The 27,598-nt window shown below is 35.0% G+C and overlaps 1 protein-coding gene across 1 annotated transcript in view; it reads left to right on the forward strand.

The window, feature by feature from the left end:
* The window catches only part of LOC129253576 (coronin-1A-like), a 36,468-nt gene extending 16,203 nt beyond the window's left edge, over positions 1-20,265 (forward strand). The window contains exons 4-10 of the mRNA XM_064106141.1: positions 7-123; positions 1,777-1,887; positions 3,977-4,198; positions 7,347-7,640; positions 10,146-10,277; positions 13,764-14,006; positions 16,911-20,265. Coding sequence (XP_063962211.1) covers positions 7-123; positions 1,777-1,887; positions 3,977-4,198; positions 7,347-7,640; positions 10,146-10,277; positions 13,764-14,006; positions 16,911-17,015 — 1,224 coding nt within the window. The 3' untranslated portion in view covers positions 17,016-20,265. The remainder of the gene's footprint in view (positions 1-6; positions 124-1,776; positions 1,888-3,976; positions 4,199-7,346; positions 7,641-10,145; positions 10,278-13,763; positions 14,007-16,910) is intronic.
* The last annotated feature ends 7,333 nt before the right edge of the window (positions 20,266-27,598 follow it).

Here is a 27,598-nt window from a genome sequence, read left to right on the forward strand (position 1 = left end):
TGTCAGGAACTTGCAGGCCATGATTCTCCACGTGAAATGCGCATCAGTCTTTTGAAGGATAATAAACTACTGACAACAGGCTTCACCAGGGAAAGCAGGAGAGAATACAAGTTAATGAAGTTGGTAAGTCCTCTGTCCTCTATAGAGCATAATTCTATGATTAGATAAGAAGTCTAGAAAACTGAAAATTGGGACACATTTCTGTTTAGTGAAGAGAACATTTATTCATTTGTGCGGATAATCCTGAATCTGCTGGCTAGGGACATAATACCCTGGAAGCCTGTAGGTCTCATTTGGTCGGAGGAATGTCGAAGTAACTTTGTCCAGACGGGCACCACTCCGACCCTTCCTCTGACCAAAACAGCGTACGTCTGGGTCGTATTATTAAGAGAAATAAACTGGGAAGTGTTTTTAATCCCATCTCATTTGCATTGGTCTTTCTTTTGCCATTTTGAGACTTTGGATTCTGAAACCAATTGATGTGAGGAGCTACAGCCTCTTTGATTAATCCAATCTCTTAATTATGGGCTTGTGCTTTGTAAAAATTATTGAAGCTAGCATGTGTAAGAATATTGTTCATTTTGACAGACTGGAATTTGCGCAGTGCCCTTGTAAAGTTTGATCAGTTTCTTTTGGAACTCAAGTTATATATTTGTATTGTATACTGAGTGATCATTGGTCTGCCCTCTTGCATTCACACCCTACTTTGTTTAACATTACTAGGGACAGTGATTTTCCGCGATCGCGGAAAACGGACAGAATTCACGGAAAGGGCCTTTTGAAACGGAAAGTGGCATTTCAAACGGAAAATCACGGAAAACGTATTTTTCCTCAAAATACACAGAACAGCAACAGAAATTACTCCAAAATCACAACAAAATGAGAATATTAAATGGCCACAAAACCCCAGAAAACACGATCTCACTTCGCTACTATCATGACAATTCACACATCGTGACTGCACTCGACATCAGCACACTCGATTGTACCCCTCACCCGTACCCTGCTGGCCGGGTTGGGCTTTACATGCACACATATCGTTCAACTACACGGTCGTGTGTTGCTGCCCTCTACGTTTGAAGATGTAACAGCACGATATCGTGGTCTTAAAATCCAAGATGGCGGATTGGCAAAAGCCGTTGACTGATGATAACGATGTCCAAAAAAAAACAAAATTATCGATGAAATATCATTTCACCGTGAAATAATGCTAATAATGTGAAAGGTGAGGATGTATGCATGCTAAATGGGTTTGTAAAAATATTTTATGCACCCTCATAGATCCGATTAGAACGGATTCTATTGTGTTGTTGGTACAGTAGCAGATACAAATTTTGACCAGTGCGAGTGTACGTGTTGTGATTTTGCTATTCAATGTGTAAACGGAATTGTCACTTTTCCGTGTGTACAAAGTCTATGGGGAAACGGAATTTCCGTTTTCTGACATGCTGAAACGGAATTTGAGATTTTCTGAAACGGAAAAGGCAATTTTTTGAAACGGAAAATCACTGTCCCTACATTACCTTGTATTCATTTGCAGTTTAGTGTGCTGATGCGCCTTTTGGTGAAACAGACTGCAAACCTATTCTGAACTACTTCAGTCAATTATATTTTCTACGTACAATGCTATACAGTTGATCACTACCAGTAACTGCAGTCTTCACTAAATATTGCTCATATTTAATCTATTGTAAAATTATTTCTTGTAGTTGGTTGAAGGAAAATAAATCTATGTATAAATTTGTTTATTTTCCCCTTCTTTTCTCCACCTTTTAGAAAGACCATGGTGAACCTGAATGCTTACTACAGGACCAGTTAGACCAAACCAACGCTCCCCTTTATATTTTTGCTGACCCAGACTTAAACATTGTTTATCTTGTTGGAAAGGCAAGTGACATGTTTACAATCATGGTTCTGTTCAATTATTCAATTCAATGTATTGTTTAACCATCAAATACAAAGCAATACAAACAAGAAACATGGCCTATGAAAAGGGGCCATCAAATAACAAAATGCACAATTATCAACAATAAAACATACAGTATTTACAGGAATTATCAGTCAGTCTGCAAGCCCCTGTGTTAATGAGCAAATGAGCAAGATTTATCCAAGTCATCTCGTGGCTGAATTCATGTCCCTGCAAAATCTCGTGAATTGTGATACTTTGTTTCTTAAAGAATTTAACCACTTTCTCCTTGAGTAAAATTGATTGTTTTTGTACCATATGAAAGAGTAAACGGTACTCTTTTATACTGATTATTTCTTTTGAATAAAATATTTTGATTAATGAGTGAATTTTAGGCATGAAAAGATGCCTCAAACATAATTTTCTTCCTCTTTCTCTTGCAAATTGTGCAAAATTTTGTGTTTTAGGCACAACCATTATTTATATCATCAGAAAGCTCAAACTCTATACTTTCTTACAATGTCACTCTTGATATGTGGCACCTTTTAGATAGGTCAGCAGCCAGCTTTTTCCACAAAAATGCAAGACGAGATTTCTGAAATTTCTGAGTAGCATAAAATCCAGAGTTCTGATTGGTTGAATAGTGTTGTCAAAACAACAGGCGTGGGTTATTTGAAGAGATTACCACATGGTGAGTGTGACCTTGCAGAAGCCCAGTGTGGGAACATTAGAATTTGCGTGGGTGTGTGGTCTCTATGACCAATCAGAGCGCAGTATTCTTGTTTTTAAACTGCTAAATGTACTTGGCCTATGAAAAGCTGGCTGCTGACCCATCTAAGATACCTCTTCTTATAAAAATTATATTATATTAAAGCTTAGATCTTCAGCTTTATCATGATCTAAAAATTTTTTGGGCCCAACCAGAAATTAAGTGTAAAAACAACAAGTTTTGTTGTATGAAAATAATTATTTTGTTTTATGTCTTAGATCAAAAGTTTCACCAATGTTACAAAATCTTTTGAAAAATCCAGACACATGACCTAAAAGAATGATATTTCTTCTTTATAAAGATACCAAAAACATGAAATTTGGTCAATATTTAGAGCAGCAAATGGCCGAATAAAAAGAGGTGTTTTCATCCGCACCAAGCTCATTAACAATGCAAAAACCCTTTCATCATTAATATCACTTGGATAAAAGAAGCTACTTTTTCAGGGCTTGCCGACTGACTGTTTGTAACTACATTGAAAACACTGTAAAATGAGCTGATGAATTATGCTGGAAATCAAAAATTCTTAACCTGCCTTTTATAAAATCTAATGAATTTTATAAGCCTTTGTTTTTCACCTTGTTACAAATTGTGAAAAGCATATATTTTCATACCTTTCTGTGATAATTGAAGCATAACTCACAATGCTTCAATGATCATCACTTATTTCTCATATGGTTTCATTGCATATAAAATTATGTTCCTTTTCATCTGTTTTATCAATTTTGACAGGAAATGAAATATGAAAAAAAATAATCTAATGACATCCCTGCACAAATTCAGTGACACAAGTCAGATATCCATTTGTTTAAAATCATTTGCAAAATGCATAAAATATTGAATGAAATATTAGGAATTTTATATAATTTTATAATAGCCAAGTTAGGAATTTTGGGGTTCCAACATAGTTCAGAATAGTTAAAATGATCTGGGGGCATACAAGATCTATGTTTGCAAAGAAGCACAATAAATGTTTTTTGTACAATTCGGGTTTAGATAGGGTTTCCAAGATATATTCATTTGAATAGACACCTAAAAAATTGATATAAACTTTATTGTTTTATTTCCACCAATAAGATTTGTAATGTATAAAGAAATCATCCTGCCTCCTCCTTGAAAAATTATATACTTGGTCTTATCAAAATTGAAGAAGAGTTTATTCAAACAAACCACTTATGAAGTTTATCCAATCCTTTATTTGCTGATGATATAAGATCGTTATTTTATGTGAGACTGATAAAATTGTATCGTTAGCAAATTAAAAAAATGTAAAATTAATCCAATATTTATCTGTTTTTTAGGGAGACAGTGTGTTCAGGTACTATGAGGTGAATGATGAGGAGCCTTACTTTCATTATATCAGCACACACCAGTCCAAAACTGCTCAGAGGGGGATGGGATTTATGCCCAAGAGAGGATTAAACGTTAATGCCTGTGAGATTGCTAGGATGTATAAAGTGAGCCTCTCATCTAGTGGATCTGTGGGAACTGTTGAGCCTATTTCCATGATTGTTCCAAGGAAGGTAAGTGATGGGTGCTTGCTAAACGACAAATTACAAATTACAAGCATTGTTGTCTCACCTGCATAGCAGAGTGAGACTAGAGGCGCCGCTTTTCCGAAGGCGGCGTCAACACCAAGTCTTAACCTAAGGTTAAGTTTTTGAAATGACAGCATAACTTAGAAAGTATATGGACCTAGTTCATGAAAATTGGCCATAAGGTTAATCAAGTATAACTGAACATTCCGCCTGAGATTCAGGTCACATGACCAAGGTCAAAGGTCATTTAGGGTCAGTGAACTTAGACTATGTTGGGGGAATCAACATCAAAATCTTAACCTAAGGTTTAGTTTTTGAAATGTCATCATAACTTAGAAAATGTATGGACCGAGTTCATGAAACTTTGACATAAGGTTAATCAGGTATTACTGAACATCCTGCTTGAGTTTCACGTCACATGACCAAAGTCAAAGGTCATTTAGGGTCAATGAACTTTGGCCAAATTGGGGGTATCTGTTGAATTACCATCATAACTTTGATAGTTTATGGATCTGATTCATGAAACTTAGACATAATAGTAAACAAGTATCACTGAACATCCTGTGCAAGTTTCAGGTCACATGATTAAGGTCAAAGGTCATTTAGGGTCAATGAACTTAGGCCAAATTGGGGGTATTTGTTGAATTACCATCATAACTTTGAAAGTTTATTGGTCTAGTTCATAAATCTTGGACATAAGAGTAATCAAGTATCACTGAACATCCTGTGTGAATTTCAGGTCACATGACCAACGTCAAAGGTCAATGAACTTTGGCCATAATGGGGTATCTGTTGAATTACCATCATAACGTTGAAAGTTTATGGATCTGATTCATGAAACTTGGCCATAAGAGTAATCAAGTATCTTTGAACATCCCGTCCGAGTTTCAGGTCACATGACCAAGGTCAATGAACTTTGGCCATGTTGGTGGTATTTGTTGAATTACCATCATATCTCTGCAAGTGTATTGGTCTAGTTCATAAAACGTTGACATAAGAGTCATCAAGTATCACTGAACATCTCATGCTAGTTTCAGGTCACATGACCAAAGTCAAAGGTCATTTAAGGTCATTGAACTTTGGCCATTTTTGAGGTAATTATTAGATTGCTGTAATAACTTTCAAAGTTTATAGATATAGATTATAAAATGTGGATATACGTGAAGGGATAATCAAGTATCACTGACAAGTCTTAGGTCACATGATCAAGGTCAAATGTCAATTAACATAGTATTGTATCATTATATGAATGGTGTTTTTTGTGAATAATTATTTAATAATAGTTTTCAAAGTCAGCACTGCTGCTGCGTTGAATCGCGTGATGCAGGTGAGACCGCCAGATGCATTCCACTTGTTATTATTTTTTATTGTCAATTTGATGAGCTTGTGTTTGCAGCACATGTGCACCAGCGTATAATACGCAATGATCACTGTTGCAATTGGTGATTCTCAAATTGGCTCCGAGTGTGATTGCCCAATGCTTTCGAGACCGTATCGTGGTACAAAAGCTTGATTCTCCAGAATAAATGTGGATTAAATCAGCGATTTTGGAAGTGAATTCACTCTAGCTTAGTCCTGATGACGACCAGAACATGCTGGTCGAAACGTCGTTAACAGTTCTTTTCAGAGCTAACATACAATCAAGAAAGAATAACAAACAGTCCATTTCAGGACTACATACATGATGTTAACCGTAAAACCTCCATTAGTCAAAATATGTTTTCCTGAACTGAGCCTGTATAGATCTAGTGTGGGGATATCACTCGTGTCAAGGTGAATACATTTGATTGAGAGAGTGGTATGTGCCACGATCTAATGATTACACTACTAAAAAAATGTTAGGGAGCCTAAATTACGATCCCTTTTCCATGTCAACATTGTCGATGTCGGGATTAATTTTCAAGCGACATGTCGACATGGATTTTTGTTCCCGACAACAGCACTAGTATTTACCAACCCCCAAAGAAAACCTACATGCTCTGAAAAATACACTGTTGATAGAAGAAAACTCCTCTATTCCCCAAAGACCACTTGCATATTGTTGGATTGGTAATACCTTAGAGTCATACAATTTAGTATATATGTCTTATAAAGCAAACCACCCATAAGTTTAAACTTACTGATAATAATGCCTAAAGCTCGAGAAGCTGATTGTGCCAGCATTTTGGTACCCTTTTGAAACATGAAGAATTTGTCAAACCAAAGACCAAGGTATTTGTATGAGTCAACAATATCAAGCTTGTAACCACTAAGGTGAAAAGAAAATTTTGTTTGTTCCTGGCTCTTACATCGAAAATGAAAAATTTGTGTTTTTGATGCATTCAATTCAATTATCCATGTAAGGGCCCATGCGCTAACTTTGTCTAACATACATTGATCATTTTCACTTTCAGCTAAAACCACAATATCAGCTGCCTACATAAGCATATCAATTTGTGTATCTAGTATCTGAATACCTCTATTAGTATTGCGTAACCTTACACTGTCAACTAAGTAATTTATAATCACATTAAAGAGGAGCGGGGATAAGAGGCAACATTGTTTAACACCAGACTCCATATGGAAGAAATCTGTTAAGTTATCATTGACATTAACAGTGCACATAGATTCCTGGTAAAGGGATTTGATACTATTATACAATTTACCATGAACACCAATTGATCATAATTTGTACCATAGCATAGTCCAATTCACCCGTATCTAAATTATGAAATGTGGCCATAGGGATAATCAAGTATCACTGATCATCTTCAACAAGTCTTTTGCCACATGATCAAGGTCAAAGGTCATTAAGGGTCAATAAAGCTAGTATTTTATTATATGAATGTTGTTTTTGTGTGCATAATTATCCATCTTAGTTTTAAGTTAGCACTGCTTTTTATGTTATAAGGAACATGCATGCCAAATTTTGTTGCAGTTACTGAATGTTACCCAGATCAGAAGGGGGTTCATGACAGGATTAAAAACAGCAAAATACTGGAAATTTATGAAAATTGCACAAAATGAACAGAAATCTACAACATCACAGTGTTATTTGATTGTAAAGATTTTAGGCATGCAAAAGATAAAAACCGGGCACATGTTTGTGGAAGATTTAATAGCAACATGTATAATTTTTATGATTTTATGACAGAGTGAACTGTACCAAGAAGACATCTACCCTGATACTTTAGCCAATGAATATGCAGTTCAAGCCTGTGAGTGGCTCGAAGGTAAAGATGGCACACCGAAGTACATGTCCATGCAGCAATTTTTCAAAGAAAAGGAAAGCTCTACCTCAAGCAGGGGAGGTGGCCTTGGTGGCCTTGGTGGCCTCAAAAAGGGTGGATTGAAATCGACAACCCCAGCAGCTAGTGCTCCTGCTAAGAAAGAAGAACCCAAAGCAGCTCCCATAAGCTCTGTGAGACCACCCGTTTCCAGTTCTAATGTAAGTCTCTCAAAAAATTCAATTTTCTTTATTTTTCACAAATTCATAGGAATGACATATGCCACCTCCATTTACTTTTATTTGCAGGCAGAGGGGAGGGGGGCTTTTAAAGCACTTGTCTTCAATGTTTTATTAAATTTTCAAATATATGCTTTCACTTAGATACTTTCATCCTCATATAGTTTAATCTCTGCAAGATCATTCTGTTAATGCACCTCAAATGAAAATTTGCAATGTCCATGCATTTACTGATACTGTATGCCAATATCTTGTATTCTGACATTTGGGTCAACTTAAGTCATGGTCTAAGTTTGTGCTAACTTTGTGGAAAGCAAAATACATCATCACTTTGTTAAAACTATAGGTATCTAATGTTTTAGGTTTTTGTGATGTTGAAAATTATTGCAGTTATAATTTCCATAGAATTGGAAATGTGCAAATAGTTTTTGTGCATTGGTCATTTTCTGTAAATGGTTTGATTTGTATGTCTATCCATAGCTTAACCACAGCATATTAAAGTTAGACCGCCTTTCAGAATACAAGCGATGATGTATGTATTAGTAGCACTGGCAAAATGAAGCTCTATATACATGTACAAAGTGGCCAACATGGTTACAGTTAGGGTTTAAAACATGGCATATATTGCTGTATAATACATTTAAACTTGGCTCACCATGTCGTATTCCAACCTGAAACCAGCTGGTTTGTCAAATCTTGATTAAAGACTCTGCTCAGTCTGCTGCCAAATTTTCATCGAGCGCCCTCTTGTGTCAAATGTCACAGCATAATCCTTAAACTATCCATTTCTTTAGCTGTGTGCCTGAGTCGTGCATCCAGCGTTTTGCACTGTTGAATGGAGTGGGGCCTTTAAATGTTAAAGTGCAATTTAAAGTTTCATTTTGATTATGGGAGTTGTCTTTAATTGCAAGTTTTGTGAAACGGGGACCCAGCGCTGTCGGCAATTTGAGCGCAGTTTGGTTCTATGACATAAAATGGATGCTAAGGATGATGAAATTTATTTGTTCAGTTCAGTTATTTTAAAACTGATATTACTCTCAATGTAACCTCTAATGGACATTGCAAACAGAACATATTGTTAGATGTACATGTACTTGAGTTTTGACTTGTAAAAAAAATGATTTAGAATAAACCATTAATCTTTTCTTTTCCTGTCAACTTCTCTCAAGTAAATAAATTGATCCTGCTTATCGAAAAATATCTGTATTTGATATTGATATTCTTCCCTGCCTTTAATTTTACAGGCATTCTTCTTTGAAAGCATAACTTAGAAAGTGTATGGAGCTAGTTTATGAAACTTGAAAATAAGGTTAATCAAGTATTACTGAACATACTGCTTGAGTTTCAGGTCACATGACCAAGGTCAAAGGTCATTTAGGGTTAATGAACTTAGACCATGTTGGGGGAATCAACATTAAAATCTTAACCTAAGGTTAAGTTTTTTTAAATGTCATACCTTAGAAAATATACAGACCTAGTTCATGAAACGTGGCTTATAAGGGTAAATAAATATTACTGAACATCCTGCCTGAGTTTCAAGTCACATGGCCAAGGTCAAAGGTCATTTAGGGTCAATGAACTTTGGCCAAGTTGGGGGTATCTGCTGAATTACCGTAACTTTGAAAGTTTATGGATCTGATTCATGAAACTTGATCATAAGAGTAATCAAATATCACTGAACTTCCTGTGCGAGTTTCAGATCACATGACCAAGGTCAAAGGTCAATGAACTTTGGCCATATTGGGGGTATTTGTTGAATAACCATCATAACTCCGAAAGTGTATGGATCTAGTTCATAATAGAGTAATCGGGTATTACTGAAAATCTCATGCGAGTTTTAGATTACATGACCAAAGTCAAAGGTCATTTAAGGTCAATGAACTTTGGCCATTGTGGAGGTAATTATTAGATTGCTGTCATAACTTTCAAAGTTTATAGATATAGTTTATAAAATGTGGATATAGGGGTAATCAAGTATCACTGACAGGTCTTAGGTCACATGATCAAGGTCAAATGTCATTTATTGTCAATGAACATGTAGTATTGTATCATTATGTGAATGTTATTTTTTGTGAATAATTATTTTATAGTAGTTTTCAAAGTCAGCACTGCTGCTATATTGAATTGCGTGATGCAGGTGAGACTGCCAGAGGCGCTCCACTTGTGTTTCATTATAAGGTGATTCATTAAAAACTACAATCAGTTGTACATGTAAGTGAGATAGAATAAATCTTATATTAATTAAATTGATCTCCTGCTTTTGAAATTGGATTTTTAATTGTTTCAATTTAAGAATCACCCTCAGATGAGAAAATAGTCAATTTTTTATTGTAAAGAAGTAATTTTACCCATATAGCAAAGTAGTTTGATATGTAACAATCTGGCAACTGTAAGTTCTGTCAGTTGGAAATATGTGAATATTTAATGATCAGTTCTAAAGTAAATGCGAGATGCATAATACCTCAAGTCTTGATTCTTGTCGTAAAGACTGTAGAGAATGAGAATAAAGCAGAACCCGTTCCTGTGGACACACCAGCGGTAAAAGCTGCCCCTTCTGCTAAACCCCAAGAAACCAAGCCAGAACCTGAAACCAAGGTGGAGAAGAAGCCAGATCCGACAGTATGTGAACCCTAGCCAGCATGAATAGCATGTCTACTCTCTCATTCTGTGACACTGTAGAATATACCCCTAAAGTCTTACTTCCTCAATAGCTCAGTATCACCCCTCCTTTAGCACAATGCATTGGTGTCTGGTTTCAAATATATACTACATGTGTGCATTGTAGTAATTTCTAATAGTTTTCAGAGGATGCAGAGTTTTGTATCCATTTTAGAATGTATAGCATGTAATGGGAGGTAATCCATTTACCTTTAACATAGCATAGCCTGGGAGTATTACATCTAGAGTGATCCAGTACACATGACACCAATAGCCTACAAATCATTGCCCATCAGACAATGGTCATAACATTGACACAAGGTTAAACTCAAACTGTGTTCTTGTAGGTTATCCTCCTATTGGGTCATTGGTCTTGTTGGCTGCACAATGCCTTGTAATATCTGTCTCATGAATTCTGAATTTTATGATCCTTCAGATTGATGAGATGTTGGTCTGTCTCCCCTAGGGGTGGGGGGGGGGGGCTTCCATTTACCAGTGGATATCATGAGTACAGGGAGTTTCAAAAAGCACCCTAAACACATATTTTCAATGATCTGAACATATGCATCTCTTTTAATAACAAACTTGTGTAGTAGTGTGAAACCTTACCCTTAACGAGTATTGGGTATTGAACATAGAGTTGTATTATATTGACATACATGAATCTATGGTAGGCCTACGAAAAGTAACTTAAAAGAATTCGCATCTTGTATTATCAGCTTTTATGTGTGCTGTGTGTGAGGCTTCTTAAGCATTGTAGCTCTACATTAAATTTAGATACAACAAAGTGGCTATTTGTGAAATTAATACATACAACTTATTAGAAGTTTGACAGGGGGGGGGGGTAATTTTAGTATTTTCAATATTGTGATTATCAATCTACTTGTAGGTCCCATGGAAATTGGTAATTATCTTTAGATTACAAGACCATTTTGATGAATTTTTTCACTAGGTTCTTGTTTTTTACCGTATATCACCTAATATCTTTGTCCTTAAAAATATGTGTAGAAATACAGGAAGTCCACTTTCATTCTACATAACATACACATTTAATACATATTAAAACAAGTTAAAAAAAAGGAATTACCATGTCACCATAATAATGAATCAATCCTACCTCCAGTAATTCTACCACTATTGCCACCACCGTAACCATTATTTATCACTGCCGCTGCGACAATTATTATCACTGCCATTATTATAAATATGTTACAAACAAGAAACCGATATTACTACTAGAATCACTCAATAATGCCATTACAATCGCCGTCATCACTACCACCACAAGCATTACTATCCTTTAATCATGATAATACCACATCATTATCATAATCATAATCATAGTTTTCTCATGGTCGTGGTCGGCAGGTATCGGACACTCTCACCTCTTTATAACTTGCATTCTGTGCCAAATCGCAACTGTCTACCTGGCACTAATTCCTCTACTGACAAAGAAAATGAAGTTATTTTTTGATGTTTTAAGCCCTAAACACTGACTAGTTTAAGTCCTACTGAGCCTTTGTGACAAGGTGTTGGCCAATGAATTTCTCCCGCTAAAATTTCCCTGGTTGATGATTATCGTCATTGTCATCACCATCACCACCACCACCATCATCATTATGATCAACAACACCACCACCACAACTACCACCACCACCATTATCATCACCATCAGTCATCTTCATCACCAACACCATAGTCATTATCATCATCAATTACCATTATCTTCATCTTCTTTACGAACACCATAACTATTTGGTATTAAAAATGACCCCACCACCATCTCTCATTAATGACCCTATATTACTAAAAAGAGGGGATAGTGGCATTTTTTATCAGACTAAAAGGTAATCATTTTTACCGGTCAATTTGAATACAATGACATGATGCATTGCTCCACTGCCCTTCGTTTTCCTTAAATAGTATGATTAGTTTTTCATAATTTGGCCTTGCAGAATATCACACTGGTAACATTCAGAAATATGATTTATTGAAATCCAGTCAAATATGTCACTTGAATCTTTTGTCGTCGATGAGCATACAAGTTCACCTAGCAGCTCTGCCAGCACAACCAGCAATATTTTCATAACTGTCATTAAGATGTGTTATTAGTTCTGCCGTATTAAGTGTATTTATTATTACATCACAATGCATGGGTTTGCTAGGAAGTGAATTTGCTGGTACAGTTTGATACAATTGAGTAGAAAGTCAACTCTTTGTATACAGGTAGTTCAAATTATGTAGATACATTTTATTGTTTGGTGATGATAACAACCATTATTTATGCCAAAAGATACTAACCTGATTATACCTCAATGCAGATGTAGCATTTCTTCCCATATATGCATGCCATTTGTCACTGGATTAAGAAAATTCATGAAATATCTCATTGTCATAGTTAAACGTAAATAGTGAATTTATAAAGTAAAGTTTAACTGTGCTCTTTATATTTATTGAAGATGTAACATACCGTAATTCAACCAACCAAAACCAGTTCTATGTATGATGTAGCTTATTATGTTTTATTTAGAATGACCAAAAATAGTTCAAGCCTTTTTAATAATACATAGATCTTTATTTTTTAATTGGAATCTTATAGGCTGAAGGCTTATTACATTCAGTCATATGGGTTCCATTAAATCTTGATCCTTTACTTGAATAGTCAAACTACATTGTACTCGAATTGACATAGATATTCAAAGTCATATAAATGCAGCACACACTTCCCCTTTAACCCTCAAAGGACTGGGGGGTGGAACCATGATGGCCCCCCTCGATGCTTTGCGCGATATTTCTAAAACGCACAAAGATAGCGCCGTAAAATTTTATGACTTTTTGGAAAAAATTTTCTTCAAGTCTCGCGCAACTTTTGAGACCAAATTCGCTTCATACGGGTATAGCATCGCGACACCACATCATCCCACGTGACTTTTTACGAGACAATGTCAAGCCATAAAATGGCTCATTTTTATACTTTTTGTACAAAGTCTATGGGACATGAAATTCATAAAAGGATGATTTATCGTTCTAATTGTTCTGTTCTGTAATTAATTTAGGGTTTAATTTAGTTGTTAAATTGCCTGTATTTCCATTGAAAAAAACAATGAAATAAATTTGCATATTTTATTCATGATAAATAAAAAAACAATTTTCAGAAATTTTCTTATATACTGGCTTGTATTTTATGTGGTAAAGAATGCGCGTGCTGAATTTCGGCGCGATCGCGTAAACAGCGGCCAAAATCAGAAGGGGGCCATCATGGGGCCCCCTAGTTCTCAATACATCTCAAATAGCCCAGTCCTTTAAGGGTAAAGATGTCAATCAGTCTTATCATCATCTAATAGTGATACTGTTATATGTTATTTGAAGCAATGTTTAATACCCTTTGTTCCAATGTTTAATATCCTACGTATTGTATCCTTGCCTTGCCCTTTTCCAACCAAACAGCCCCCAGCTTCCCAACCACCTCCTTCACCTAAGGCCCCTGCTCCCAAAGCACAGAGCAAAGATTCATCAGAGTCCCAGACAAAGACCAAAGAATTGACCACACCCAAAGGAGGAAAGGCGCCACCACCACCTGTAATGGATGGCAAGATGTTTGTCTCAGATATCCTTCTTGATATTCGTAATCTTAGAAACACTGTCAGCAGACACGAAGCCAGTATCGAGGCCCTGGAGGAACTTCAATTAGTAATCATCTTATCGTTTTACTTTCTTGGATTGTTTGTTTGTTTGTTTTCAGTATCTAGTTTGATGTTTCTGCCTGTTTTTTTTTTTACAGACAATGTTACCAAACAACAACTAATCATTTTAGATTTTTTTAGCATTGTTCATATATGCCACTTTTCATACAAAAGTGATTATTCTCATTTTCTTTTCGAGAAAACATTTTGTGTGTAAAAGAACCCATTTACAGTTTCATTTTGTTTATTGTCTTCCTCAAAATTCTATAGACTAGAATAAAAACTTCATCACTGCATTGGATAAATTAACTTAATCACATTTGTGTTGTATGTGTCTTCTAATTCCATGTTGATATCAATATAATCAGTTTTCTTTCTAGCATGCTTTGTTTATCATTCAGAGTGTCTCCAGTTTGTAGATCAGCGTTTTGGAATGGCCGAGTCCCTTGCTGTGTGTGACTAATAACAATATTTTTCCTATACTTACTAAATTAGGTTTTGCATGCAAAGGTTACTTTTTCATTTTTACCACTTTGAAGATCACTTCCCATCGACATGAATGTAACTTTGTCATTTTTTGTCATTTTTTCTCAGTTTAAACATGTATTTGTTAAGTTTGCAATAGACTTATAAATATGTTAATATCACTGGATTCTGTACTTCCCATATGATTTGTAAAAATACAACCCAGTTCTAGTACGAGAGAATTGGTTGAGCATTGATACTTGTAAAAGAGATGACAAAACCCATATGAATGTTTGACAAGATTACATTACACTTGTCTACAAGAGGGTAAGAAATTATATTATTTGAAGAAGAGAATATTTGCCTCATTGGAATAGAAATGCTGAGAAATTGAGTTATCACTTTATTTTATGTGTTTCTTTCATGTTACATACACAATTGCATCAATCATTATAGTTCATTTTCAAAATCCATTCATCCATGCACTTATTTTTCTCTCTCATAGGTCATAAACAATGCCTGTTCTGGTGATCATCCAATCATAAATCTTTTTGTGATATTAAATTGAAATGAAGTTGAAATGTTTGTGTGTTTTGTTTTGTTGTTGAAGCAACTTCAAGTGATCAGTCTGTTTATCTAATGTATTTTTTTCCATTTGTTTATTGCCATACTGATGGAAAAGAGCATAATCTGTCATACCTGTACTTGCAGTTGTTAAGTCTTTAGGTCAATAATTATTACCCCCCCCCCACGAATATTGCCGTAGATGTGTTGATTTTTTTTATCGCACACATCATTTCAATACAATTATGATTGGTTATGTCAAGTTTCCCTCTTTAATTTATTTCAATTAATTGTAGGTTGAATTTCCACTAAATGTTGTTCTACTCATCTCTCAATATGATCATGGAAATAAATTCTAAAGTAGAAATGTTTTGAGAATTTAATGATAATCATGTCACCCCAACCCAACAGAAGAGGTTTATAGTCTGCATTGCTCTGCTTGATGCCCGTTCTTTAGATTAAGCTGCAATGCTTTAATATGATGAGTGAAAATTTCACCCCCCCCCATTCCCAAATAAAACGAAACCACACGCACTATCAAATGAAAAGCAATTATTCCAAAGTATGCAGTCTTAGGTCTCCTGGTTAACAAACTTGCAGGAGCACCCAGGAGCATCAGGAAAATTATAAAACTCTTTTTTTGGCTCTTCATAGTCTAGTTGATCCTAAAGTCACGGGTAACTGGTCATATAGCTTCATGAAATGCCCCCAGTGCCCATGCTTTGGGGCTGGTTCATAAAGTTCTACACAAAGTTATGCACAATCTTATAAACTATTATTTTGTAGCCTGCCTTATTTAGCTGAAGTTGGATTATGCAGATTTGTCTTAAAAAATAATATGGTATACGTTTTCAGGGAATAGTGTAATGCTGATACAATCATTTGAAATACAGTCAGATATGTCAGGAAAAAACTTTGGATTCATAGTTTTGCACTTTTAGTTGTGCATAAAGTTTTGTTTACCAATCAGTGTCAAATTTATGAATCTCAACCCTGGTATAGTTTTGTAAATACTAGCATGTTATCACAACTAATAATAATTTCTTAGTATCTTAGTATTATGCTTTACATACTTCTCACAAGGAGACATCATACCTGTCTAATAATGTGACTAACCAGTTATCCCTTTGCCACCCTTAAGATCCAGAGCAATGTTATGACACCTGTGACTGCATCCACGCTTTTTAACATGTCTTTTCTATTTTATCACAGTTATAAAGGAATTTATATTTTATATTCATCTTTACATGAATTAATGACCAGAGTATTATTAAAAGAAATATTGAATTTTATCAACCAAAATGCTGACTTAAATTGTTTTAAATGTAATTAAATGACCTTTTATCACAATAACGTAGCCCAATTAGGCTATTGTGGAGTGAAACTAGAGCTATTCACTTTGATATTGCTCAGTTGTTCATGAATGGCCATGAGGCTACACAAGCATGTCACTTACATTTCCATGAACTCTCATGTGCAAGTGTACCCTTTCCTAGAGTGATATTAAAGAAGTAAGCACAACTCTTTATATATGTGTGCACTTTTGATAAAACAAACAGTTATTGTGTGTGATGTTCACATCAAATCTGCTTGTGAACTTTGATAGCATGTCATGCACAATGTCACAAAAGTCTCATCAGTATCTAATTTTCATCATGTTTGTTTTCTTTATCCCTTTCTTCAACTGTCATTCTGTCTCCCAAAATTCTTGTTTCTTTTATCTTTCTTTTTCAACACTTCATTTCTCTATCTTGAATTTTGTATTATTCTGTCTTTTTCTTTATACTCTTCATAATTTCCTCTTTTCTTGCAATCTTCCCTCTTTCTCTCTGCCCCCCCCCCTTCTCCCCCCTCTCCATCTTCTTTCATCTTTGACCTATAGAGCCAAAGCCAGGAGATGAAGGATCTAGTTGCAGAGGTGGCCAGACTGAAGTCAACTGTCGAAGAACAAGAGAAGCGCATTGCTGCCTTGGAAGCCAGAAATTAAATAAAAACGACAGAGAGAGAAATTATGTCCAGAGAATGTCAAAATACATTTCCAGGTTGAGTTTTTGGAGTATGTAAAAGAGACGTTATTGTTAGGAGCCACTTTATTATTATATTTTAATTATTGTTTAAAAATCATGATTGGATTGGATAGAAACGATGCATACATTTATGTATAAATTAATGCTTATATACAATGTATATATCCATAAATAGTGGCGATGGCATATTTCTCAAGGTAATCTTGCTGAGTGCCATTGTCCATGTTAAAAAGTGATACCATACCAGTCTTGACTACATGGGGTAGTTTTCTGCTTATAATTTGGCTCCAGTAGTAGTGTGTGCTTAGGTAACATGTTTTTCTATGAAGCAATTTCTTCCCTCATGTTTATACTCTGTGCTATACCACAATCATAGTTTCCATGAGATTATTTACTGCAAGTGTAATAAGTAAAATAGGTTTAGTATTTGATATTTTAAGGAAAACTTGCCCATCCAAGATCTGTTAAAATCCTTGTGTGTGCCTGGATGTAGCTTTTACAATAAATGAACTCTCCATACGTGGCCTGTTATCTCACACATGTACATAGTGCCTTAGTTACAGTGTATGGTTAATATGGTAAGCAACAAAGCGCTTTCTTAAAAGTCACCAATGTGAATCAGTGACCGGTTTCTTCTGTAACATGAAAAATTAACTAGAAATTTATAACGGAGTACTAAGTTACACCTTGTTTTGAGCGCAATATTTATTGGAAAATTCAACATAGATAACACTCAAGTGTGAAAGTATAACGCCACATCAGTCCAACAAAATAGAGCATCAATGTCACAGTGGCAGTTTCAAGTTTAATATTAGTGTTGACAGGCAGTGTTTCTCTTTACACCATTCAGAACACTGTTCATGAAATAAAACCTGTGTGGGGATTAATTTCACTGATCTTACCAGGTGTTAAGCTTTTTATATGAATGCTATCTATTTGTGTAATCCCATTATGCTGTAGCAAGGTTAGGCAATTTTATTCATACTCTCAAAACCAATGCAAACACCAAAGTTACACATTATGTGTTTCATCAGATAAGAAACATCAAAAATTTATTCTTACAAATGTGAAGAGGGAAAATATATTTATGATTTTTGTACTACCGATATTGATAGTTTGGATATCATATTCCAACTGAAGAGGACAAAATGTGCTTTTAATGAAAGGTATGGTGTCATTGAAACTCAGTTCTAAAACAATGAAATATTACCAAAGAACATTGCTTAAAGCAAAGTTAAATTATGAATAAGTGTAAACAACAATAGAGCATGTTCCATTGTTTGACGAGGTATATTGGTAGTTCACTAGATTTGCATGCCAGACTTTAGGTTTAGAAACGACAGATTTATTTCTGCAGCAGTTAGTTTTTGAAGTCATACATTTCTCGTCACTTTAGTGTAGATTTACTGATTATAGGATAAATGTGGCACACGTGGAAAGTTCTCCACTAAAGTAAGCATAAATCAGCAAGTACAGATATTGTTGTACCTGTATCTAGAAGATGTAGATCTTCATTTAAATTGTCTTAATACTTAAACTATTTAGAAAAAGATATGATGGAATAAGCTATTAAACATTACACTCTTGCACAATTAAAAAAGTAGAGCTTGTCAGTGGAAAATGCACTCTTTAATACCAATACATGCTCTTGTGAGCTGGTTGGGTTTTTATGGATATGTCGTAGAAGAATCTGTACCACACCAGAAATGTTGTTAATGTTTTATATTTTCTTGGCATTCTTGAGCTTCCATTATTTCCAGATGTAATCATGTCTCTTTTTCTCAGTTAAACTTCCTACAGAATTTCTTCGCCCACTCTATTCTGGCTTGAAATATGTTTTAGGGACCAAGGTCCTGTTTTGTGAAACTGTTTAGGTGAAGCAAATTACAGTAACTGTTGAAAGCTACTGAAATCATGGTTTGTGATTGGCCGAGAGCAGATTAAATATTGATTATTAAAGTTTCAAGAAACATGGCGTAGGAATAAGAACAGAATGTGTTCTCCCTATCATAAGACTTATGATGTAGTAAAGTTTATTTTCCTTAACTTGTTTGGAATATAACCATTAATATCAATTCAATCTGATTGAATGTGTGGACTCACTGTTACATCTCAAATTAGCAGCAATCATATATTTCAAACTGTGGTATGGGAAGCTCAACTTAGTGGACCATAGCTCTGAGTGATTTCAGCAAATTTAAAATCACTCACTCTGTGTATGTTATGGTTTGCCTCAATAATGGATCTGCCATGTCCTCAGAATAAGGAAACTTGTTTTATCTTGATGGAGAGCGACACCTAATTGAATAGATTTTGTCACTTCAAATTACCAAATCTCAATGTATATCGAATTTAATTCTAAGAATGATATTTGTAGTGTATATCCATTTTTGTATAAAAAGATAAGTATTATAACATTGGTACAGTTCATTTAGAAATACAATATATGTTTTAGTATTTTTTATTTCAAACAAATCTTTTTTTCAGGAAAAGGCAATAATGTTATTAATGAGATTAATGAATGAAATAATTTTTGTTCTTCATTTGCTTTTTACAAGGCAAAATTGTCAACCTTATATTTGTTTAATGTAGATGAGTATCATTCTAATGTGTAGAATGTATGAAACTTCTTTTTATTCAGTATTTGGCTAAAAAAGCCATGTTTTTTTCTAGAAACATGATCATATTTCATTAGAATTTGAATGGTGAATATGATAGCTTGCTCTCTCTTTACCAAATAATTTTTATTTTCTCATGTAGGAACATAATATTCTTTAAGATATAAATGTATATCAATTATTTTAAATTACTATATGTAGTGTACTTTGTTATATGGTTTGGGATTATTTCATTGCCATTTGGTCCAAGCACCTCTAGTCTGGTGTGATGGTATCCATCCTATTACAATTTTATTTTACCTGTTCGTCAAGCGCTCCAGTGAAAACTACAGGCCCTATAAGACCAAAAAATGTAATAGCCAACAGATATTTTATGGACAAATACAGCCATTAGGAGGAAATATTTATTTTGACTTGGCAATACACAGAATGTGTGAAAAGCACATTTGAGAAATGGAATTAATGCAGTGAGATTGTACCAAATGGCAATTTTTCAGAGGGATTTATTTAACCAAATGGGTAATTTCATCGAAAATTTTAGAGTGAAAATGTATGATTGGGTACTGGACAATAAAATCCAATTTAAAAGACATTTGAATGATGTAAGTGTATATATTTTTGAAGTGTATGATGTTTTTTCAGGATTGCTTTTAATAGTTCATGCTTTAGATAGATAGATAGATAGATAGTCATAGATAGATAAATGGATTTTATTAAAAGCATCACGTCGTGCAGTACAAAACTGAAGTGAACATGAATTACAAATAAAAATAAAATAATTTGAAAAGTTCCTTTTACCCAAGTTGCATCAAAAGCCTATACAAGATTCCAGTCTTTCCCCTGAATCCCTATTGTCTTATCTGTGGATAAAATTGGAATGAGGAAGACACTGTTCATGATTAAATAGATAATGCACTTGAAAGTGGCATAGATTTTGTTAAAGTACCTGTGAATAAACTGCAGTTGAAGTTTTGGTCAATTTGGGTTTGGGGGAGTGTTTCTGAAACAAATAATGAGTTTCACTTATTTATTTGTTCTTTCCTGATCAGGGCTCCATGACACAAAGATAAGCGATCAATCGCTTAATGGACTGACCAATCAATCTTACACATGCATTTGGTTTGAAATTCTGATCAGGAACCAATCAGAAGTGTTCTTTCATATTTTCTATTCATCGCTAAGCTCTGTGTCACGGGGCCATGATAGTTTATAATACAATTAGTGAAAGTCACTGCCTATTTGTTTCATGAAAATGCTTTCAAGCAATGCATTCTGAAAGATTACAATATTAAAGACACCTACCAGTGGCTAAAATTATTCTAAAATCTCACTGGTATCTATCAATTTATAGTAACATTTGATTGATGTCCCTTGTCAAAATATTCAAGAAATATGTACTAATAATTCATTAGTGAGTGATAGCCAAGATGCAAAGTGCCTGGCATTTGCCTCTTGAAATTCAAATTGATTATTAACTTTTATCATGTGAGCTATTATCTACTGAGGAGCTTATTCCGGAGTAACTTGATATGAACTAAAGTCTGCAGCAAGATAATAATAAATAATAATAAAAGACATTTATATAGCGCCATCTATGTAGAAATAGTCTAAAGATCAGAAATTTGGGTTCAAAATGCCCGTATTTTGTTTTATTGATAATATGAAGTTAAATGCATGCATGAAACATGCTTGTTGTGAACAAAACCATGAGTGAGAGTGAATCAAGGAAAGAAATGTAAGATATAACTTCCTTGTTGTCATGATTTTTTATTATTCATCTCTTCTCTTTTCAAGATATTACTGCCCCAATGGCAGATCCAGGTAGGCAGACCTGCCAACTATAAAAAAAAAATGTCATAAGTATGATTTTCATGTCAAATTATGCCATTATATGCTTTTGACCTGAAATATTACTCTTGTTGGCAAATAAGTATGTTAACATGTAATACTACCGTGTCAGTCAAAAAAATTTACTCCTCATAAATCCCCAATTCAAGGAAAAAATATGTCATGAACACATAATTATTATTTATGGCCTGAAAGAGTATGTTCTCCCAAAAAATTGGATGAACTGGGGATTAATCAGCTTGTAGGCATGTGAGCTGATTTTTCTCCTTATCTGCATTAAACTGCAGATCCGATGTGTTATTTTATGAAGCTAATAAACTGGAATTATTCCATGGACCATTTTTTTATTCATCTACAATTTCAAAATACATTTCTCTGTAGTGCTGCAAAGTATGATGAATATGACCCCGAGTTTGAATAAATGGAGAAATGGTTCAGAATTTTTCCTCACATAGATACAAAACTTTTGGCGCGTTTTGGGATGTTTTAAGAAGCACATTCGCTCTAGTAAGAGTGCTGATAGTTTGAAAACAAGCACATGAACCCATATTTTTTAACGTTTGCACCTCTTAGGTATACCTTCCTCTACAACTTTGCAAAGTTTGGTGAAAATGACATGGGTTTTGAATTAAGTGCAGCATTTCTTTTATTTCTCAAGTTTGTTATTGAAATTTGACATTTTTGAGGTTGAGCATTATTTTGTTATCTCCCCGCAATTTCTAAGAACTGAGAGTGCTGTTAGACTTGAATGAGTAAATAATTGAAAGCAATATAAATAGATTATCCATCTTAAGGATACAATTATTAATCATGTTGCAAAATTTGATGAAATTTTCATGGATTTTGACTGAGTAATAGAGCTTTAAACTCATTTTTGTGATCTCGTGAAGTCTAAAAATGACAAATTCTTTTGCGCAATTCTTAAGAAAATCCATTTGGGTTAACTTTAAAGCTCTATAGCAATGAATCAAGCACATGGACCCATGTTAATTTTTGCATATTTGGAATATTCAGGTGCTAAAGTATCTATGTGCAAAGTATGATGAAAATGACATGGCTTTTCAATGTTTGGGAGCAAGACTACGAAACCAATCGCATTTTAGACCGTATTAACAGACTTTTGCTTGTTTTCTGCGCATTTTGGGCTGTTTCAAGCCAAACTCGCAATACTTTGGACACTGATAATTTGAAAACAAACACATGGACCCCATCGTTTAAATGTCTTAACTTCTTCAAAATATATTCCTCTACATATCTAGAGAGTATGATGAAAATGACATGGATTTTGAATGTTTGGGATTAGGACTAAGGAACCATTCGTATTTTAGAAATTTCGGACGGTATTAGACTTTTGCCCGTTTTAGGCGCATTATACTGTTTCAAGCCAACTCGCACCAATTTAGACACTAATATAGGTTTTCCCGTCCAATTTCATCAGAGTTGCATTTAAATTGATGAAAAGACGTTCGAATTCGAAATATTTTGTCAACCCTCTGCACACATGGTTCATTTTCATTTATTCAGCATTCAATTCAGTTCTATATCATTCCTTTGAATTTTGTAGAAATTCAATTTAGAGAGAAAATTCGTTCAAATTAATGGCCCAAAGTTGTCATTTAATTTCACGACGACGAACTGATCGTTCAATTTTGCCTAAAATACACTTTTTCAATTTCATTTATCGGCACACATATTTGCACTATAAACGTCCATATTCAGATGACACGTTTCTGTGGTCATTTTTTGTTTACGTTATACAATTTTTGTCTCACCTGCATAGCAGAGTGAGACTATAGGCGCCGCTTTTCCGACGGCGGCGGCGACGGCGGCGGCGGCGTCAACACCAAATCTTAACCTGAGGTTAAGTTTTTGAAATGACAGCATAACTTAGAAAGTATATGGACCTAGTTCATGAAACTTGGCCATAAGGTTAATCAAGTATTACTGAACATCCTGCCTGAGTTTCATGTCACATGACCAAGGTCAAAGGTCATTTAGGGTCAATGAACTTAGACCATGTTGGGGGAATCAACATCAAAATCTTAACCTAAGGTTAAGTTTTTGAAATGACAGCATAACTTAGAAAATATATGGACCTAGTTCATGAAACTTATACATAAGGTTAATCAAGTATCACTGAACATCCTGCTTGAGTTTCACATCACATGACCAAGGTCAAAGGTCATTTAGGGTCAATGAACTTTGGCCGAATTGGGGGTATCTGTTGAATTACCATCATAACTTTGAAAGTTTATGGATCTGATTCATGAAACTTGGACATAATAGTAATCAAGTATTACTGAACATCCTGTGCAAGTTTCAGGTCACATGATCAAGGTCAAAGGTCATTTAGGGTCAATGAACTTTGGCCAAATTGGGGTATTTGTTGAATTACAGCCATAAATTTGAAAGTGTGTTGGTCTAGTTCATAAAACTTGGACATAATAGTAATCAAGTATCACTGAACATCCTGTGCGAGTTTCAGGTCACATGATCAGGGTCAAAGGTCATGTTAAGGTCAAAGAACTTTGGCCACGTTGGGGGTATTTGTTGAATTGCCATCATATCTCTATAAGTGTATTGGTCTAGTTCATAAAACGTGGAAATAAGAGTAACCAAGTATCACTGAACATCTTGTGCGAGTTATAGTAGTTTTCAAAATCAGCACTGCTGCTATATTGAATCGCGTGATGCAGGTGAGACGGCCAGAGGCATTCCACTTGTTTTTCAAACTTTGCCCTATCTTTCTTTTCTGATCTTTTCAGTTAGAATAATTTTTATTCCATTATGATTGGTAAAGACGTAATTCATGTAACACTTATAGTATATGGTTGTAAACGGTTATTCTTTTAGTAATTAGTGAGTGGGTGCAGGGGCGGATCCAGGATTTCCTAAAAGGGAAAGGCACATTTTCCCGGCCTAAGAATTTGACGAGCAAAAAAAGAATGTGGCTCTCAAGGGGGGGGGGCACGAGCCGGTTGTGCCCCCCTGGATCCGCCAGTGAGTGGTTGGATGACCTATGACAATGGTAGGTATTTTTCTTCATCATCTTGTTCTTTTTTATTTTACATAATTGTAAATTATATCGTTTGGGGGAAGGGATGGGAAACATGGTATTGACCACAATCTTTAGTTATGAAAGTGGAAGAAAAACGAGTTGTTCCGATGATGGTTTGTCAGATGGATGATACATTTCAGTAAAATTGTAAACATCCAATTTAGAAGTAAAACCCATTTCCATAATCATTCAAAAGAAGTAAAAAAACAACAACGAAAAACACTGTCCATATTCTATAAGTGATTGCATATTAATGATTTTGAATTCCTAAACGTTCGCAAGGAGGGTACCGGTGCGAATTTGAAAACACTTCTTCGGCTATTTTAATTTGATCGTTCTTTATACTTGTTTAAATGAGACAATAGAATTAAATTGAATTAAGTATTTGGCTATTTAAACGTTGATCTCACAGGTCATTCAAATTAGTTGTAAATTGAACTATTACATCATTAAATCGGTTGAAATTTTGATGAAATTGGACGGGAAAACCTATAGTTTGAAAACGAGAACATGGACCACATATTCTTAATATGTTAACGTCTTTAGAATATATTCCTCTACAAATCTAGAGAGTATGATGAAAATGCCAATGATTTTGAATGTTTGTGAGCGAAATAAGGAATCATTTGCATTTTCTTTTTAGTGAAACGGTATTAGACTTTTGCTTGTTTTCGGCGTTAGGCGATTTTCAAACCAACTCGCAACACTTTGGACACTGACAGTTTAAAAACGAGCACATGGACCCCATATTTTTAATATTTTAACGAATTTGGAATATATATAACTGTGGAACGTCTTTAAAATCCATTTCAAAACACTTTTTCAGTAATTTACATTATAATTGTTTAATAAACACTGTTTAGTATCAATTCTCAAGTTAATTTCATTGAAAGGTATTTGCAAATATGTTTGAAGAGCCGTGGTGTAGTGGTTCTGACTCTCGCCTTGTAAACAGAGGGACGTGTGTTCGAATCCCACCGCGGTCTAGCGTCCTTTGGCAAGGCGTTAATCCACACTTTGCCACTCTCGACCCAGGTGCTAAATGGGTACCTGGTAGGATGCGAAAGATATTGTATGTTTGAATTTGCCAGCGCCATCATGAGGCTGCGATGAATGCCAGGAATGCTCCGCAGGGAGTGGAAATTGTGCACTTTTCGTGCGGGATTGTAATGAATCCAATGACCGGGGTAATAATATGCTGTAACGCGCTTTGAGCCATTCTGGGAAAAGCGCTATATGAAAATTGGCTATTATTATTATTATTTACTAACTAATGTATAGGATTAGGACATCATTGACATCTGGATTCATTCATTGCAGTCATGCCTTACTTTGGTGCAAGTCAAAATTTACATCACTCCAAAGAATACCTACTGATTATCCAATCGTGCACTACACATAAATATGGTATCAAATTATTTGGGAGAAGATAGTCTTTCCAGCCAAATACTAGTATAATGATTATGCGTATATACTAGTATAATGATTATGACATATTTTTTTTCTTAAATTGGGGACTTGTGAGGTGTCAAGGTTTTTTTACTCACATGGTATATAGTAATACATTGGGCAGTGGTGAACTCATCTGAAGGTGGCCAATGATGATCATTGATCATGTATCTTTGTTTACAATACATCCCTCTGAATGTTATCATCACATGCTAATGACTTGATCTTGTGGTTTTTTCCTCTTGGATTTATGTAAAAAAAGAGAGTACAAGAGATGATTCTGAATGTGAGCCTTGAAGAAAAGAGGATCTGTTCTTTATATTACCTCTTCAAAGTAATTTATAATTCTGCGCAGCTCACATGTAATTGTGAATTTTATGTCAAAATTATGACTTTTGAGCTTCTGGATTACTACTTTTTACTTTTAAAGGTTGGCAGCTCTGGGTAGGGGTGCCCCCCCCCCCCTTTGAGGGCCATAACAAATTTTTGTTAGGGGAATATGTCGTGCTTGACAAAATTTTCCCAACGTAAATTGGCATTGATTGGGAGGCCAGACCTTGGGGGGGGGGGGGCTTGTTTATTTATTCTGTACTAACCCCCCCCCCCCGCTTGGAAAATCCTGTATCTGCCCTAATTAGATTGATGTCACCCTTGGCTAGCAGAGATGCCAAGTTCAAAGACCCAGCTGTGCATGAGATTTTCTGTGACTCTGTGTGAGATCATAGGCATTGTGTGTATAGGTGGGGATTGGCTGTGTCACTTGTGCGAGAGATTTGAGTGGAATAGAGCAAGAGTCCTAAAGTGGGAGTATTGTGCATTATGTGCGAGGTTTAGCATGTGAGGGCTAAAAGCTTTGGTTGAAGCGGGGGTTGAAGTGATTTTTGAGCAATTTGTTATTTTAATCCAGTACACCGTCTAAACTCAGATTGTCCAATATCACATCATGGGCTAAATCATTTGTTCTAATATTGATTTGGTCTAATTGCCAATACTCCAGGGCCCTGTCTTACAAAGAGTTGCGATTGATCTGAATCACAGCTATGGACGGCCAGCGACGTCAACATCTATTATGCATGTTTGCATGATCAAAATATTTTCTATGATGTATTTTCATACCTTCATCGTTTTCTTGAAAATTCACCATGCTTCTCTTTATTTACAAAGGACATTGTGCAAATTTCCTGTAGAAAAAATTATGACACTGATGGATTTCCATACAGTTATGATTGATGGATCAACGTAACTCTTTGTAAGACAGGGCCCTGGTATTCACTTTGGCTATTTAGTCTATAGTGTTGGACTGATGTAGATTTGGCCACTATCTCTCCATCACCCCCATATCTATCTATCTCATTCTTTCTCCCTCTCCTGCTTTTTTTAGAGTGTCTACATTCCAATTTGCCTACTTTGTTTTTTTGCATTCTTTTTAATGTAAATGTGTTTATCCAATTATATACACTAAGGGGTGTTACTTATAATAACAAGTAGGCTACATACAAAATGGGTAAGCCTAGATATGGGAATAAGACAAAGTGGTAAATGGGCTCAGTGGCTATGAGAACAAATGGTA

This window comes from Lytechinus pictus, chromosome 2, assembly GCF_037042905.1.
Source record: "Lytechinus pictus isolate F3 Inbred chromosome 2, Lp3.0, whole genome shotgun sequence".
NCBI lineage: Eukaryota > Metazoa > Echinodermata > Echinoidea > Temnopleuroida > Toxopneustidae > Lytechinus > Lytechinus pictus.